This window comes from Netta rufina, assembly GCF_964035555.1.
Source record: "Netta rufina genome assembly, chromosome: 5".
NCBI classification, from domain to species: domain Eukaryota; kingdom Metazoa; phylum Chordata; class Aves; order Anseriformes; family Anatidae; genus Netta; species Netta rufina.
The window spans coordinates 12,926,929-12,943,073 of record NC_140128.1 but is presented as its reverse complement, the minus strand read 5'-3'; the positions used below and the strand labels follow the sequence as shown (position 1 = coordinate 12,943,073).

The window sequence follows — 16,145 nt, the reverse complement described above, 5'->3', positions numbered from 1 at the left end:
CACACTTCATTTGCACATCTTGAGCTGGAAGGCTTGTGGGATCTGTGAGCCCACTAGGAGTGTTCCCGGCTTGAAGCACAGCACGGTGAGCTGGGTTGCACTTATTTGTTTTGCTGTGTGAAGCATGGTGATTTTAGAAATCACAAATCTGAACCCAGCAGCACCACTGCAACAATTTCTGGGCCAGGCAAACAGGGGAACCCTCACTTGTCAAAGCTGAGGGTGTATTTGTTTCTGCTGCTCCCAGGTCACTGAGGCTGCATGACCCTGCCAGCCCTGGCAGTGATGTTTTCAGGACCTGACTACTGCTCAGTAGATTTAGAGTCTCCCTTCCCAGCTCACGCCTAGAAAACATTTTAACATACTGAGTAGCTGCATGTGAAGGAGTAATGCAAGGAATTGTAGCTTAGGTTTGTCTTTGAAAAGAAGAGGAGGCCTGTGCTCAGCTAGTGTGAATCAGAGCTGTTCAAGGAAGCCTGTTCATCTTGCAGAGGAAGCAGACCCCAACATGGAAGGTAAAATAAGGCAGGAATGTGATTTATCTACACTGTAAAGCAGCAGGACAGGGCTGGACTCAGGAGTTGCTGCTTCTTGGCCTGTTTTTCCTGTGGGTGCCTGTGCAGTGAGATGAGCGTGCCTGATGCAAAGCGGCACAGTACAGCTGAACTGGTTTCCTTTTTATCATTTTTTTTTTTGCCTAGGACAACTATGATATAGGTCATGTGGGTGGGTGCTCAAGGCAGCAGGACTCAGAAGCTTCTCTGAGAACTTTCAGGCGGTGGCTGACAGAGTGGGATTTTGCTATCCTGTGTTCCACTGGGGCATAACTTTTTGTGTGTGATGATGGGAACGTGTGAGTGCCACTATTCTGGGGCTTTTCGAGTACCAGTATTCTCTTCATTTGTTCATCGTCTTGTATCCTCTCTACCATAGCTTCCAAGTTCATGGGTCAGTGAAACTTGGAGGTTCACCTTTCACGTTAAAATGAAAAATTCCCTCCCCAGCTCCTTTCCCTTCTGTTCCTCCAGATCTCCTCTCTCTGTAAGATTGGCAGACATGGCTTTAAACACCCTCAGGAAGCTGTGGGCATCTCCTGCAGGCCCACTGAAGAGCTCTGCACCCCATTCTACCTCCTGTGTTCACAGCAGCGGCTGTGAGTCTCTCTGGGCAGAACAGTTGGGTACAGGAGCTCCTACATCACACCACTCATGCCTCTCCCTGTTTTGCCACTAGGAAAGAACTGTGTTGATTTTTAAAGTAAATCAAAGAAGTCTGGCAAACACAGACACACTATGGATCTGGCTGTTCACCTCAGCAGCCCCTGGCTGGGAGCGCTGCCTGCCCTGGGTTTTCTCAGCCTCTTGGCTAAAGCAGAGCGTGGCTGCAGAAGGAAGGACCGCACGGGGCTTGACAGCACTCCTTCATTTTGTGGATTAACAAGAGCAATGAAGAAAGAGTTTTATTTCTGAGCTGGTGAAAACCTTGGATAATTTCTGGTTTATTCTTTCGAGTGGATTGAGTATACTTTGCTAACATCATATAATTGGGTGTAGGTCTGTTTTGGGAAAGGCATTTGCTGTGGCCAAGGGGGAAGAGATAGGTTAAGAAGCATGCAGGCTTTCGGAGGGCTTCTCTAGAGAGCTTAGCAAAATTGTGCCTCTGTGTTTGCATATGTGAGCATCCATCTGTGCAAGGTGCAGTGACAGCATTAGCTTCTGTTTCAGTGAAAGTTTTACTATTTTATGTATTCGTTTGTCTGTCCCTGTAGGGTGCTTGGTGATATAATTGCACATTGGGAGACACAGTCAATTCATTTAACAGCAAGCTTTTGGGGGCAGAAATTTTCTTCTAATGTTGCCTCACCTAGTGAAAATGTGTCGCTGCTCTTCCATTACAAGTACTGTCCTAAGCAGTTTGTGGTCTAATGCAGGCGTATCAAGATGCAAAAATGACTTTTTCCCCCCCCCCCCGTGATTAAAAGCTTCCCAGCCCACCTCCTCTAACCATCTAAATGTTTCCCCTGAAACATTTTTCTGCTCTTTCTTCTGTTGCAACCTTCCTCTTCCCATCTGCATTCTCCTCTACACCTGGAAGAATGCAAAAGGAATTAACAGTGAACTTTATCTTTTATTAACCTGTGCTATGGTACCGTGTTCAGCTAAGAAATGAGCCCTTCTGTACAATGAACTCCACAGGGTCTGGGGAGAATACAAATGGAAATTATCCTGTGTCATTCAGTGTGCTAAGGGAACTCTGGTGTTTTGCAGGAAGAATTGGATCAAGCAGCCTGAAGACCATGGAGGGAGACTGTCTGAGCTGCATGAAGTACCTGATGTTTCTTTTCAATTTCTTTATATTCGTAAGTATTTGGAATCAACTTTCTATCCTGCATCCTCATGTTTCCAGCAGCCTGCTACTCCCCAGCAGAACACACTGTAATTTGGTAAAGTTGCCAGAAGATGCCCTCAGCTTTGCACTAGCAATCACCAAGGTGTTTTTTTTTTTATGGCAGCCAAAGATGCTCAGGCATTCAGCAAGGCAGCACAGCGGTCACTGTTGTCTGAGTTATGTCCGTCCTTGGCAAGGGAAACCAGTGGGAAAGCTGTAACTACTGGTGTACGTGGTCTAACCTTGAATGGCAGAAGAGGTTTTGACTAGGAAACAGCCATTATCCTACCACATGTAGAGTTGTTTTTGGTGACCCGTGTTGCTGCTGCCTTTGGCAATAAGGGTGGGAGCGCCCAGCCACCCTGCCCAGAGTGGGGGCAAGGCGTCCCCTGTGTCAGGGAGGGTTCCCGTGTGCTGCTTCACTGGTCTGTCCCCTGCAGACGTAGCAGCAACCTGAGATGCAATCTTTCAGGATTAGGCAGGGAATCAACAGTTGGTAGAGTGAAGTGTCGAGAAAAAAATGTGCTTTTACTGCAAACGTTTCATTTAATGAGCAAGAGACACTAGGAGCATCATGTCAGCAATCACCTGCTCAGCAGATAATGTATGTCACAGAGAAACACAGATTCTCCAGAGCACCTCTGATCAAAAGATACTACTGAACCCAGTCTTCCCACAGCAGTTGCTTATGTTGACCTATCTCCCTCTCTCCCTTCTCGTTGTTCCATGACAGCTGGGAGGAGCGTGCCTGCTGGGAGTTGGGATCTGGGTCATTGTGGATCCAACAGGTTTTCGAGAGATAGTGGCTGCCAACCCTCTGCTCTTCACCGGAGCGTACATCATGCTGGCCATGGGAGCGATGCTCTTCCTGCTGGGTTTCCTTGGCTGCTGCGGCGCCATCCGTGAGAACAAATGCCTCCTGCTTTTTGTAAGTGTCCTTGCACCTTCTGCTGGCCTTTTGGTGTTTCCCAGGAGCGGCGGAGACTTTTTCATTGAATAGATGATGCTGTGATAAGTGTGTGAATAGATGTCCATTATTGTAGCCGTTATTGCCTTAGATATTAAATAGACTTAGGGCATTTTTACTAGTGAGGCAGAGAATTTGCTTCTTCCCTGCACCAGGCTTGAGTCCAGTGAGTGCGGAGTCTGGGAGCATCTACTTTGCTCCTAAAATGAACCACATTTGTTATTTTCAGGCAATTTTCCCCTTGAATGATAGGGTTAAATTTCAGCCCATGTGGTCATCAGGTAATATTTACAAAGAGCTAGCCACTAAAATAAGTCTTTTTTGACCTCTGCCATAAATTCTGATACTACAGGGTTTCCAGCCGTTATCTCTTAGCTGAAGACATTGCCAATTATGTGTCAAAACACAAAGCTCTATAGTTTTATTTCTCACTTCTGTCAAATGTGACCTTTTGTTTCTCCCTCTGAGTCTGTTGGTTTGTTTTTATTTATGTTTGTTTAAGTCTCCCTCTTACAGTGTTTTGTTATGATTGTATCTTGCTCAGCTGCTTCACAGTGTGAAACAGGCTTGTCTCTTAACAGAATAGGAAAGTCCACTTTTTTAAAAAAGAGAAACATTTTTTTTTCTTCGAGGTCAGCCTGGCTCCACTGAGATTAATTCTTTCTGGCATTTTGCTCACCCACCCTTTGAATTCATGACCTGCACACGAGAGCCTTTCTCCAGAAGCCATTGTGGGTTTGATCTGTGGTAACTCATCTCAGAAGTAAATCAGAAAACTAAATATATCACCTGTGAAGTCAGGGAAATCTGCCTAAAGGAATCTCATAAAATGTGAAGAGTCAGGCCCAATGAGCCTGACGTTACTCCAGAGCCTGTCCCAGTCAGATTAAAAACTAGCAGTTATGTTTAAGTATTGAATATGTTTAAGTATGAGAAACACTGATTGAAAATGAATGGGGAAAAAAGTATTTTCAGTTTGGACCATGTAAGCTGCATACAGATTGAGGAATCTGGCTAGAAAAGGGGCTTCTGAGTCATGCGCTTTCCTGACTTAGCATCGCTGAAGTCAGTAGCGTTACACCACAGTTTGAGTGTTCCTCCAGGTGTTTTAGTTATATTCCAGTAAACTCAATTTTGTGGTTATTACTTTTCTGACTCATAGAAGTAATTCCGAGCCCTGCTGCTTTATTTATTTATTTATGTTTTTATTTTATACGTGGGATGTGAGAAATATGTGGGCTGGAAGTAATGCCTGGGACTAGCAGGAACTCTAAAAATAATCACTGGATGAGGAATTGGCATTCCAGCCTGAGCAGGGCTTCTGGTGTCGAAGTCAACTCTTGTAACCTGCCATCCCGTGTCCAGTAGCAGCAAAGCAGTTGTACAAAAACCTGTGCTGATACCAAATGAAATATTTTGCTCATTTCTGCTTTTTTGGGACCACACCAGCTGACCTTAAAAAGCATGAAAGATCTGTGAAAGCAGAAGTCTGATGGGAGTAAGTTTCAGGCGTCAGAAAGGCAAACCATTCATGAGCGTATGCCAGCAAGACTGGAAATACTGTTGCGGAACTGAGAGTGTTAGGCTTCAGAGGTGGTGCTTGGGGAGAAGTTGCCTGATCAAATCAAGTCCGCTTACAAAGTTGTTAAAGAATTGATGAGCCAGAGCTGCTCAAGTGAGATTTCACAGTGATGCATAATGTATATCTGAAGCTTTCAGTCTAAATGTAAATAGAGGATAGAAGGGACGAGACAGATGCACACATGCATGTTCTCTAAGTTCTGGCTTCTGTATTTGCAAGGCCATTTATTTTACCTTAAGCTGCTTGTCTTTTGAGGAAAAAACAACACCTCACCACCACCACCACTGAAAAATCACTGTGGAGCCTAGCGTGTTGCCTTAACCACAAGGCGGTGAAGTGTTTCTAGATTTCCCAGCATTTGAACCTGACTCACAAAAAGCAACAAGCATTGTGCTCTAAACTGAAGATTGAGTGAATTCTGAATTGCCCTAAAGACCCTATGGCTGCAAAAGAACACCATAAAAATCAGAATCCAGAATGCTGATGAATGTACAAAAAATAATGTGCAAATAATGTCATTTTGACACAATTGCATTCAAGTCTGCAACAAGAGAAGTCTGTGTTAGCTTGATTTGTCTTAGTTGTGAGTGCAAATGTCCTGTTTTGCACTCTTATAAAATAGATGCAGTAGTCACTTTTCAGCATGAAAATGTGTCCTTTGGATTAAAGGACAGTGGCAGCTCTTTCCAGAACAGCATTGCTGAAACTGGAATGGCAGATGTGTTGTGAAAAACAAATGTGAAATGCTGATTTGTAGAAATTTCTGACAAATGGAGAGGCATCACCAGGAGCTGAGGCGAGGTTTTTGACCAAAATGGGAGACAGCACTTCCAAGGATGTTCAGGCCCTCACCTTGGATGAAGAGGGTACCTGTATTCAGGGTCTCAGCACCTGAATTTGAACGTGAGGCTGCAGTGTCCCATACACTGCACTGACCAAGTGGTTTAGTGCTCTCATATATCAGTAATTGCTTAATTTAATTCTGGGAGGCAAAACATAATAAGCAGATTCAGCCCTTCCTTAAAATGCAGAATGAGAGCAAGTTCTGAAACACTGATGATCCATCTCCTTTTTCTCATCAGCCCTAATGGCTGCTCATGTTTTTTCTACAATAACTATTTCAAATCTGTAATGGTAATGCAGACTACACAATGTAAGTGTAAATCAGTTTGGGAATGATAATGAAGCTTATCAGACAGAATCTGGGAATTGGCTGCTTCCACTTCTGCACAGACCTGTGCTGGAGCTCGGGTGAATGTGTGTCTCCTAGTAATCAGTAAATGAAATGCAATTAGCAAGGTGATGGGATTAATCACTTGATCACCACCTTAGACCTCTTAGTGACTATGCTGAGATCCCTTGATGGGTGATGATGTGGATTTGCAAAGCGTGGTTCATCCTCATCACTTGTTCTTTGCCCTCCTATGGTGAAATTAAAAACAAAACAGTCTCTGAGCAGGAAAAAAAAGAAGCCACATGTACAACTCTAGCAGTAAGAATAAATTATAGTTAACTAGTTCAGCAAATCAAGCCACGGTGTTCTGTTAGCAGGCTGAAGTCCCTGTCCATCTGACTCGTCTTGTTTGTCATTTGAGCCTGGGAACCTTTTCTTTTGTTTCCATTGCAGAGGCAGGAAGACAAATGGGACAGGGTAATGTGTGCATTTTTCCAGTGGGGAAAAATCACTTACAGCTCTGATAATTGACACCAAAAGAACATTTTCATGTTTCAATTAGGTGGTCTGAATTTTCTCTCCATTACCAAAATACATGGTGCACAGCATTCCAGACATCGTTTATAAATCATTGCTTGGGGATCTTAATAGTACTTCTGGCCCCATCTGCCTTCCTTCTGTTTCAGAAGGACCTTCAATAGCCTTCTTATACAGAAAAATAAAAGAAAAATAAAATAAAAAATCAGAAGTTGTACTTCAAGTTGTGGGCCAGCTTTCTGTGCTGCTTCTAGGCAGGAGGTCGCAGCGTTCATCCTGGGCAGGAAACTCCGCAGCGCCTGAGGGATCTTAGCAAAAAAGGTCCTGGGGACACTTTCCTCCCAGCACAGCATCAGTCTCTGTGGGGATGAGTTCTCGTAGGTCTGATTTACTTCTGTGGGGTGCATGAGGAAGGCACGGTGAATTGTTTTGGCCTGGTAACAGGAGAACAGCAACTGAGTGACTGGTGTACCTAACTCAGTGCAACCCCATCGTGTGGAGGGGGATGCTGTTAACCAAGGCTGATTTTCTCCTGAAATGGAGAATGCTCCAAAAAGGGTCCAGTTTTTCGTCATAGGTGTAACTATTTCGGTAACTGCCTCCTTCACATGAAATGAGCTGTGGTTATATTACAGGAGAGCTGTTTATGTTGTGGTGAGCAGGGCTGTGTGTGTAGGGGTGCGTGTGTGATGGGCTACCTGCATCAATTCCCCCCACTGTGTCAGGACAGCTTAACCCTATATGAGCATCTACACAATCACATAACTTTTTCTATTAAAATAGGCTTTCCTGTTTTAACCTGGTGAAGATTTATCAGGGGATGATAAGGATCCTTAGCAGATAAGCCTTATCTGCTGTACCCATTAGAACAAGCCAAAACGTGCTGTGAGCTCCCATGTCCTGTGATACAATCAGAGGAGGGGCTACGACTGCCCCAGGTTATAGTCTCGTAGTTTTGTTTGTGTGTGTTTGTTTGTTGTTGTTGTTTTGTTTTGTTTTGTTTTTTAATTGGTAGGAAAATAAATTTCCTCAGTTATATTTTCCATGTCTTTGGTGACTTGCAAACCTTGTGTTCCTAATGCCTATTGCGTGCACATAATGGTATGTCTCTTTTTTTCCTCTATCTTCTCTCCTGTAGTTCTTCATGTTTATTTTGTTAATCTTCCTGGCGGAGCTCTCAGCTGCAATCCTGGCTTTTATCTTCAGAGAAAATGTAAGTATCCTATGGTGGGCAAAATATGAACCTCAGTGGGATTGTACCCAGCTGGAGCGTGGTGTTCAGATGGTGGCTGATAGTGACTGTTTGTTTCAAATGCCAACAAACCTGCTTCATTACTATCTTCAGGCTGCAGAACTGCCAGCAAGCCAGTGAATGCTAACTAGTTTGGCATGTGCAAGGTGGATGGTTTATGTACAAAAGATATATATGCTGGGGGACCACTTAAGTCCTGGAGTTTTCAGTCTTCTTGGTTCTTTCACAGCCAAACCAAGTGCATGTTCCATCAGGGAGAAGCTTTATAATAAAGTCACACTAAGGTTAAAAGCACTGTTTTCTTTTTTCAATATAGCATATGTTTAATATTAATATTAACGGTGAAACCTCCCGTTTCCCCAGCAGAGCCAATGCTTGCTCTGTCTGCTGTGCTAAAAACTCTCTTGTGCATCTTTTAATATTTGTTTTGAATTTTCATCTTCTAATACTTGCCAGATTCCTCTCAATGCTGCTTGTAAGACACGCCCCCTAGCCTGCTCTGACCAAATCTCCCCATGTCCTTTTTTGAGTCCCATCAATGGTTCTCTTGCATGTTGCCTTGCTTACAAATTTCGAATCCTTCTTTCCACAGCTTTATATGGTGTAGCTTTTCTCTGCACTGCTCCTGTGCATATTATTATATGCCCATCATCCCCCCCATGCTAGGAGTAAGCGTTGCCTCATTGTTTCCCAAACCTGCAAGAGTCTCTGCATTTTTCCACATCCCCACATGCACAAAGAAGAGCCTGACTGAAGTAGGTTCGTCCTTCTCAAGGCAGCCCACCTTTGAAATACGACTCTGAGTGATGGCAGTGACAAAACATCAGCTAGTGATGGTGGTCACTAGTTAGTGACTGTTAGTTTTTATCTTGTTTGTTTGGCATCTGCCAGCAGTAAGAAAACTTACAGCGCATTTCCTGTATTGATTGTCACAGAGGTGTAGCATGAGCAAGTAAGGATCTTTTAAAATGATGATCAGATTTTGATTTTCTTGAGCCAGGATATACTTTTAGTTTTATTCACATTAAGAGATTTTGGTAAGCAAAGAATCAATACTTAAAAAGCTCACGGCAAAACAGTGCAGTGTTTGTACGGTAGGATAGTCCGGGGAGAGGTAGTGGGAGCATTTTTTTTCCCCTGTATAAGCCGGTGGTCTTTTGTCTTTGCCTTGGATTTGAACAGTGGGGAAAAAAAAACTCACTTTGTACACAGTGTGGGCGCCCCATTACAGCCTAGGCTTTGAGACCATGCCTTTGTGGGAATAGCTGCAGCTCTGTAAATAGGCTGCAGCCCGGGGGGTCTGGTGTGTTCTGGTCATTACAGCTCTGCTGTTAGGAGCTCTGAGGGAATTCCTTTGGTACGGCACAAGCAGCAGACCGCACACGTAGAAACGCCTCGCGCCCATGTGCTTCCCGGCAGGCCCAGGTATGATCTTCAAGGAGGGGAGATAATGCACTGCCCGGTGAGCCAGGTTTGTGGGGAGCTTAGGAAAGGCACAAGGAACAAAATTTGTCATGTGTGTGGGATGGCTGTGCCTTCTTCCCTCAGCCATTAGAGTCCTGCAGAGCATCAGGATCTGCCATTCCTTGGCAGCCATGGGATGCGCGGGGATGTGGCACTCGCCAGATAAGATCGCAGTGGTTATTCTAGACTTCTGTGACATCTGGTGATGGTTTGTGAGGCAAAACTTGCAAGGGAGCAAGCTATTCTGCTGTCTCTCCTGAGCTTGTCTCGTTTGCATCACCAGCTTCCCACTCTGTCAGAATGACTGACAGAAGAGGCAGAAATGGGAAGAAATGAAGGGTGTCAGGATCCCAACATAGCTGCAGATAGCTCTACGCAGAAGATAAACTCAGTCTGAAAATTCTTGTTGTTTGTCCGCTCTTAGGGTTTCTTCTGAACAAAAAACTTGTTTTGCTGTTGCTGTATGTTTTGGTGGTAGCTCCTCTGGCTGGGTAACTACTTGCAGCTAATTTTGCTGTTATCTGTGGGTTAGCCAGATGGCTGGGCAGAATGCCCGTGGGGTGATCTCCCAGTGACCCTGTGTCAGGAAGAAGTCTTCACAGTAGTCATTTAAGGTCAGGTTCAGATGTGCTTTTCTCTTCCCTGTGAAACAAGAAGTTACTTTCAAGGCTTGCAGTGGTAAGAGCACATTTGGGCAACCAACATTTCCTGGAGGCCTACCAGGTTCAGTGATGGTCGTTGAACCAGTACCTATGGCTGTAGCCACGCTGGGTGTAGAAAATCAGACACAAGAAAAGGGCACACTCTATCTGCTCGCTTTCCAGATAATGTTTGGTGCAGTTTTCTCTTGTATGGTTTTACATGCAAACCAGCTCCCCAGCACGCAGCAGAGTTAAATTATTAATAGCTGTGGGAGTAAAAGAAATTTTAGATGCAGAAGGAAGGGAGAAAAGAGATATTTGCTGTTGAGATTGGCCGTGAGAGGAAGCGTCAGTGAAGCACAGTGTGGTGGTGACTTAGATGTTGAACTTAGTGATATGGTTTAGTGGAGGACTTGTTAGTGTTAGGTCAGAGGTTGGACTCAATCTTGAGGTCTCTTCCAACCTAGACAATTCTGTGATTCTGTGACTTCATTCACTGGTGGTCACTTCATGCTCTGGTGTGTAAACATACGCGCTGTTTCTGTACAGGAGATGTTCTCCCCTGATCAGCTAGGAAGGAACACGACTGAATGGCTCTTTATTGCTTGCGGCTGTGGCTGATGTATCTGCTTTGTCAGAAGCGTGTTTGGAAGATGTCATTTTATTACTAGGTCCTTTTCTCCCTTCTGAGCAGTGCTTGCACAGTACTCCAGTGTGCACAGCCTTGGCTTCAGCAACAGGGGGACCATGGATATGCGTGTAGGACTGTCTTACTGACTGCTGTCCTCCTTTGTCAGCAATTTTTTAACAGAATAAAGACACTTCTGCTGATCGATTTTTAACGTTTTTCTGAACTTCAGATGTTCAGGACAAACAGTTTAAGAACAATGAAATGGAATCAGTTATTTTCCTGGCAGACTTACCCTTCCAGCACTAGGCTTTGTTTTGGGCCAAGTCTCGTAAAAATCTCACACAAACTCTGAACAATTTCCTCTGGGATTGCTGCTGTCAAAATAAAGGTTTCACTTTATATTTAAATGACTCTTTTGTTTTAGACCCGGCCAAAGGCAGCCGGCTGGGATTATTACCAACTGTAATATCAGTTTCAAAGTCTGTGCTTCAGAAACAGACAAGCATCAGAAAAATGTGCTGCTGTCTCTGCAGGCAAGGATGCTGGGTGGGTAAAGTATGCAGAGAGGGAAGGAAAGGAGAAGACTGAGGGCATGTTTCTGCATCTTCAAGCCTAGCCTCCCCTTACTGCACCGAATTCCCAAAGGAAAATGCCAGTCCTCTATGATCCTCTGGTATTTGAATATTTTGGAAGCAAAAAACCATGAGTTAAAAGTGATTTAGGAACTCAGATTTTATGAGACAATCTCATTAAAAGGTAGTAAGACTTAGCTCCCTATGCCGTGCAAGTTGTCGTGACAAAGTTTTACCCAGTGTCTATGTAGTCATTAAGTTTTGCCTTAGTTTGTATCTGTAAAAGAGAAAACAATATTAAGTGGTGTTCTGGGTCTTCTAAAGAATGACCACAGCCTTCTTGGCTTTCCTTAAGTTTTGTGATATAGTTACAAAGAGAACAGCCAAGCTTGTGCTTGTGCTTTTGTGCCCACCCCATACATCTCATGCATATGTATGTGTATGTGTGGTATTTCACGTTGCATATCAAGAACCTGAAACCAACTCATTGCAGATGCACTAACACATACTGCTACACTGTGTGAACAACAGGAAAAAGGAAAAAGAAAAAAAAAAAAAAAGGAAAGAAAAGATAAAAAAAACCCTCTCTCTTGAGCAGCTTAATTCCCAATCCTGCATGGGTGTAACACTGAGGCTTTGCGCTGGCATAGGGATGGTGTCTGTGTGGATCAACTCGGAAGGTATTTTAGCCAGGGGCCCACACAAGTCAAGGCCTATTGGGAGCCTGAAAAGGGGATTCCTTGAAGTTTTCATCCTGAACTGATAGAAAGGGCCCAAGATTGAATCAAAGTATTCAATTTAATGAGACTATTAAGTTTGAATATTTACTAGTCCCCTGGAGAGTGATCCTACATAAATGTAATTTCAAGGTGTCTAACTTTTTGAGGAGAGTCTGAGCAGAAATGTTGGCTTGGTTTTTCTATTTTACTATAAATGTAAACAGGAGTAAATGAAATTCCATTAGTTTTTATTGTTGACCTTAGGAAAAAAAAAAAAAAGTTTAAATTATATAAACACTGGAAATATAAAAAGGGGATTTCTTTTTCTTCACATGTGTGGGTGAGTTTAGATAATCTAAGGCATTGTCAGGGAAACAGTCTTTTTTTTTTCTGATTTGTAAGTTGACTTGAACATTTCATATTCATTCCATGTGTTTTAATTCATTTTCATTCCCAGCAAGTTTGGTATTAGGGCTTGATTCTCCTTTCTCACACATGGAGTTCCCCTGATGCTAGTAGGAAGATAACTGGTTTGAAATGAAAAATGAGGGGAAAATCATGCCTTGATTGCAGACCTTGAGTAATATAGTAAGTTAAGTTACTATTTGGATATGGATTTGAAGATCTCCCTAAAATCTGTTTTAGTCTTGTTTTAATTTCCGAAATGCTTTCAAACAGCCCTGAATATTAAAAGATGTGCTTTAAAGAGAGAAGTTGGCAGTAACCCTTTGCATTTCCGCCTGTGTCTGTGTGTTTCAGTTGACAAGAGAGTTTTTCACCAAGGAGCTGAAGAAGCATTACCTGAGGAACAATGACACAGATGTCTTCTCCGCCACCTGGAACTCTGTCATGATCACGGTAAGTCAGGCCACACCAGTCCCATGCTGCTGGTGGTCAGCTCTCAGTGCCATGCTCAGCCAGCACCCTCAGCTCGCCTGGGTTCAGCCTGCCCCAACCACTCCATTGTGTCAAGCACAGCACCAGGGTTTGTGGTGGCAGCAGTGGGACAAAGGTGACAATTCCTTTGGCAGACAGGCTTTCTCTACACGAGCTGCCATTGGTACTGTTCCCAGCTCACAAAGCTAGAAATAGTGCTTATTAAAGGTTTCTTACTACAGCCTGTTAAATGAGTTGGTAGGCAACCGATGAGGCAGGAGTATGCCTAATGGAGTATTTTCAAAGCAGAAATATTTGCAATCAAAATTGACTTTGTTACTACAGTCCTAATCAGGCGGATTAAAGATTGGCTGTGTCATTGGAATTGGAATTTTTCTTATCTGCTACAAGTTGTTCCTTCCTGTCTGCTGCAAGAAGTTGTGTGTGCTTGTGTCTGTGTGTACACACATGAACTTTGGGCTCAGTGCAGCCCACATTGTATCTGTTCAGGAATGAAGAGTAAGATGTCAGGCTCTGCAGAGGAAAAGTCAATTTTAATCTTACAAGAAAAAGATGATTGCTGCCCTTCATGCTGATTCAGGATTTTAATGAAGACATTTCCTTTTGCTGACTGAAAGGAGACAGACGATGACTTGAATCCTTAAAAAGGACCTGACTTGAATCCTAAAAAGGGAGCTTTCTTGGATCACCTAGCAGTGCCTTTGAACAGCAACAATCCTGACCATTATCTATGGGAGAACGGGCAGTCGGGAGCCTGGATTGCACTGTTGGCTCTTTTACAGACTTGCTGGGTGATCTCAAGCAAGTCATTCTGGATGTGCTCCAAAGCCCTGTGTAGATCATGGCAATATTCCCAGCGGTACCTTAGAGTCCACAGTGTGACATGGGAACAGTGGGACTTCATAAAGAGGCTTTGATGAAACAGAAGCTCCGAGGTACAAGCACAACCCACTTCTCTGGAAACAGCAATTGTTTTGTCTCTGCTTTGACTAAAGTTTTGATCCCTGCAAAAACAGGTCTTTGGGAGAATTCCGGTATCTCTTTTCAGGGCAAAGCATAAACTGTCTTCCTTTTTTTCCGTGCCTCTCTCTAGTTTGCCTGCTGTGGAGTGAATGGACCAGAAGATTTTGAAGCTGTCCCCCATCTTCCAAACTCCTCTTTTGAAGAGGCAACACCAGAGGCTTGTTGCCAGCGAGAACTCCAGAGCCGGGAAGGGATGTTTATTAACAAGGAAGCCTGCCTCACAGGTGTCGAGAGATTTCAGAACCGACAGGTAAGGGGTGCCAAATGCCAGGAAAAGGAGTTGTGGGAGCCATGGGTGGGTTGTGAAGATAGCAGGTTGTGCCATTCTGACTGCAGGTCAGCTTGCAACTGTGCTTACACTGGTAACAGCTTTTGAAGTCGTGGATATATCTGATTCTGAACATCCCCCTTCATTGTGTGGACTGCTAAGTCCGTGCTGTGCTGTATCGGCAGAAATAATGGAAACTTTCCCAGGGGATTAAGAAGTGGGGTAGAAGTTCATGTCAAGCTTTACTGTGGCTCTGAAGGTTAGTACTGTCTCTGAGAAGAAGTTAATTGGCAAGCCAGCACAGGTCAGTAATGATGTAATGAGTTTGGCTCTTATAGGCTGTGGTAGGGGCTCCAGTTTAGTTCACAAAGACTACTCATCAACACCATATTCAACTAAGAGATTGCGGGTTAAACAGCCACAGAAAACCATGTCCGCTTCCCGAGGAAGAGAAGTGTTGGAAAGCTGTGTTTCTCTGCCCTTTTACTGATTACAGTAAAAAGAGGGCTTTTCTCTGAGCAGGTCTCTTGACTTAGCAATTCTTGTCTATGCTAGGCTAGAACAAGGCAATTCAGAGTAAAGTCGTTGACACTGATACCACCAGCCCTGTTTCTTTATATTTTCCCCAAGACCTAAAGTTTCAAAAACTTTTCTAGCAAAGTTCTTGACTGTGTTCATCTCGGCATTCACAAGTCAGCTGAACTCTGTGCTGACTGCGTGTCTAAGCCTCCTTTTCTCTCCGGTCTAAGCAGCGGTCCTCTTTTCAGCACATGAAAACAGACTGTGAAAGGGAGTAAAGGAGTTTGGAAGCAGCGCATGAGCTGTTCCTTGTCTGGCAGCTGGAAACGGTTGGCAAAGGCACACTGGGTGAGAGATCATAGCAGACAGCACCATACTGCATCTGCCAGGTCTGATTGCCACGAGTAGACAGGGAAGAGAGAGAGAAGGAGAGATGACAAACAGCAGGGAGGAGAAAGAAATGCATTTTGAGAAACAGGGATAAAGCTGATTTTTAGTGTTTTTTTTTTTATTATTTTTATTTTTATTTTTTTTTTTTAAAAAGCTTTTCCTAAGCAGTAATGCCGAGGCCTAACACTTCTATGGGAAGAGTTTTTCTGTGAGCCCTTGTCACTACAGCGTGGAAATATGACAGGAACAGAGCTGCAGCTGAGCAGCCTCATGGTGACAAAAGAGTGATTTTAATAGTTTGGCCACTGCCCCCAAAATGGCCTTCAGTCTGTGGGGCTGTGTCATGAGTGGGTCCCCTCCATGCTTTCCCTTGCTTTCCTCTGTGTTTCGCTCCTGGTGAGTAGGGTCTGGGACGGACACCAGCGTGGAAGTGTCATGCCATTTTTTCAATTCAGACATTTTCTTTTGGGGTGAAAGCAAAATAATCAGGTGATTGAAACGTGCCAGATATATGGATGGAACTACACATCTGTGTTTGCATGTGTAAGTGGACAGGAGAGGTCCTTTTTACATTGGAGAAACTCCAGTCTACTTCTGTCTTTATACGTGACCTATTTGCAGAAATTTGCTGGTGGGTTGGAATTTTAGGCTGGGAGAACTGGGGCCAGGATAAGCTGATGATTTCCAGAACCACCCTAAAAACTTTTCAGAGGATCTGCCTGCTGTTAATTGTGTGAGTGGTAACAAATGACATTAAAGATGATGGTAGCTCTGCTGCAGAAATGGAAGGATTACAGCAGTGCATGGCCATGGGTTCTTAATGACTAATTCTCCTATATTCAGGAATCAGCAAGTGTTCATCCATGCTCCTGCTGGGTGAAGGCACAGAGAAAAGGTCCCAGGGTGTGAAATAGCTGCTGGCTGTGACTGAAATACAAGGCAAGAATCTCTTGCCTTGGCTTTAAATAAATAGCCTGTATCCCTCGTCAGCCTCAGCTGCCTGTCATATGCCCAGAGGGCCCTTTCCTTTGTGCTCAGTCTCTCCCCTCTGCAGATGAAATGTCTCTCCCCTGCTGCTCCCCTCTGTTCTGCAAGAAGTCACAATTCCTCTTGGTCAGTGA

At 44.0% G+C, this 16,145-nt stretch overlaps 1 protein-coding gene across 5 annotated transcripts in view; it reads left to right on the top strand.

Moving 5' to 3' along the window:
- Nucleotides 1-16,145, top strand: part of TSPAN18 (tetraspanin 18) — a 109,788-nt gene that overhangs the window by 88,864 nt on the left and 4,779 nt on the right. For 3 of the 5 annotated variants that reach the window (XM_084287341.1, XM_084287342.1, XM_084287343.1), the window contains 5 exons: nt 2,268-2,359; nt 3,122-3,316; nt 7,787-7,861; nt 12,687-12,785; nt 13,918-14,097. In XM_084287341.1, coding sequence (XP_084143467.1) covers nt 2,297-2,359; nt 3,122-3,316; nt 7,787-7,861; nt 12,687-12,785; nt 13,918-14,097 — 612 coding nt within the window. In that variant the 5' untranslated portion in view covers nt 2,268-2,296. The remainder of the gene's footprint in view (nt 1-2,267; nt 2,360-3,121; nt 3,317-7,786; nt 7,862-12,686; nt 12,786-13,917; nt 14,098-16,145) is intronic. The other 2 variants (XM_084287344.1, XM_084287345.1) reach the window with 1 other exon arrangement.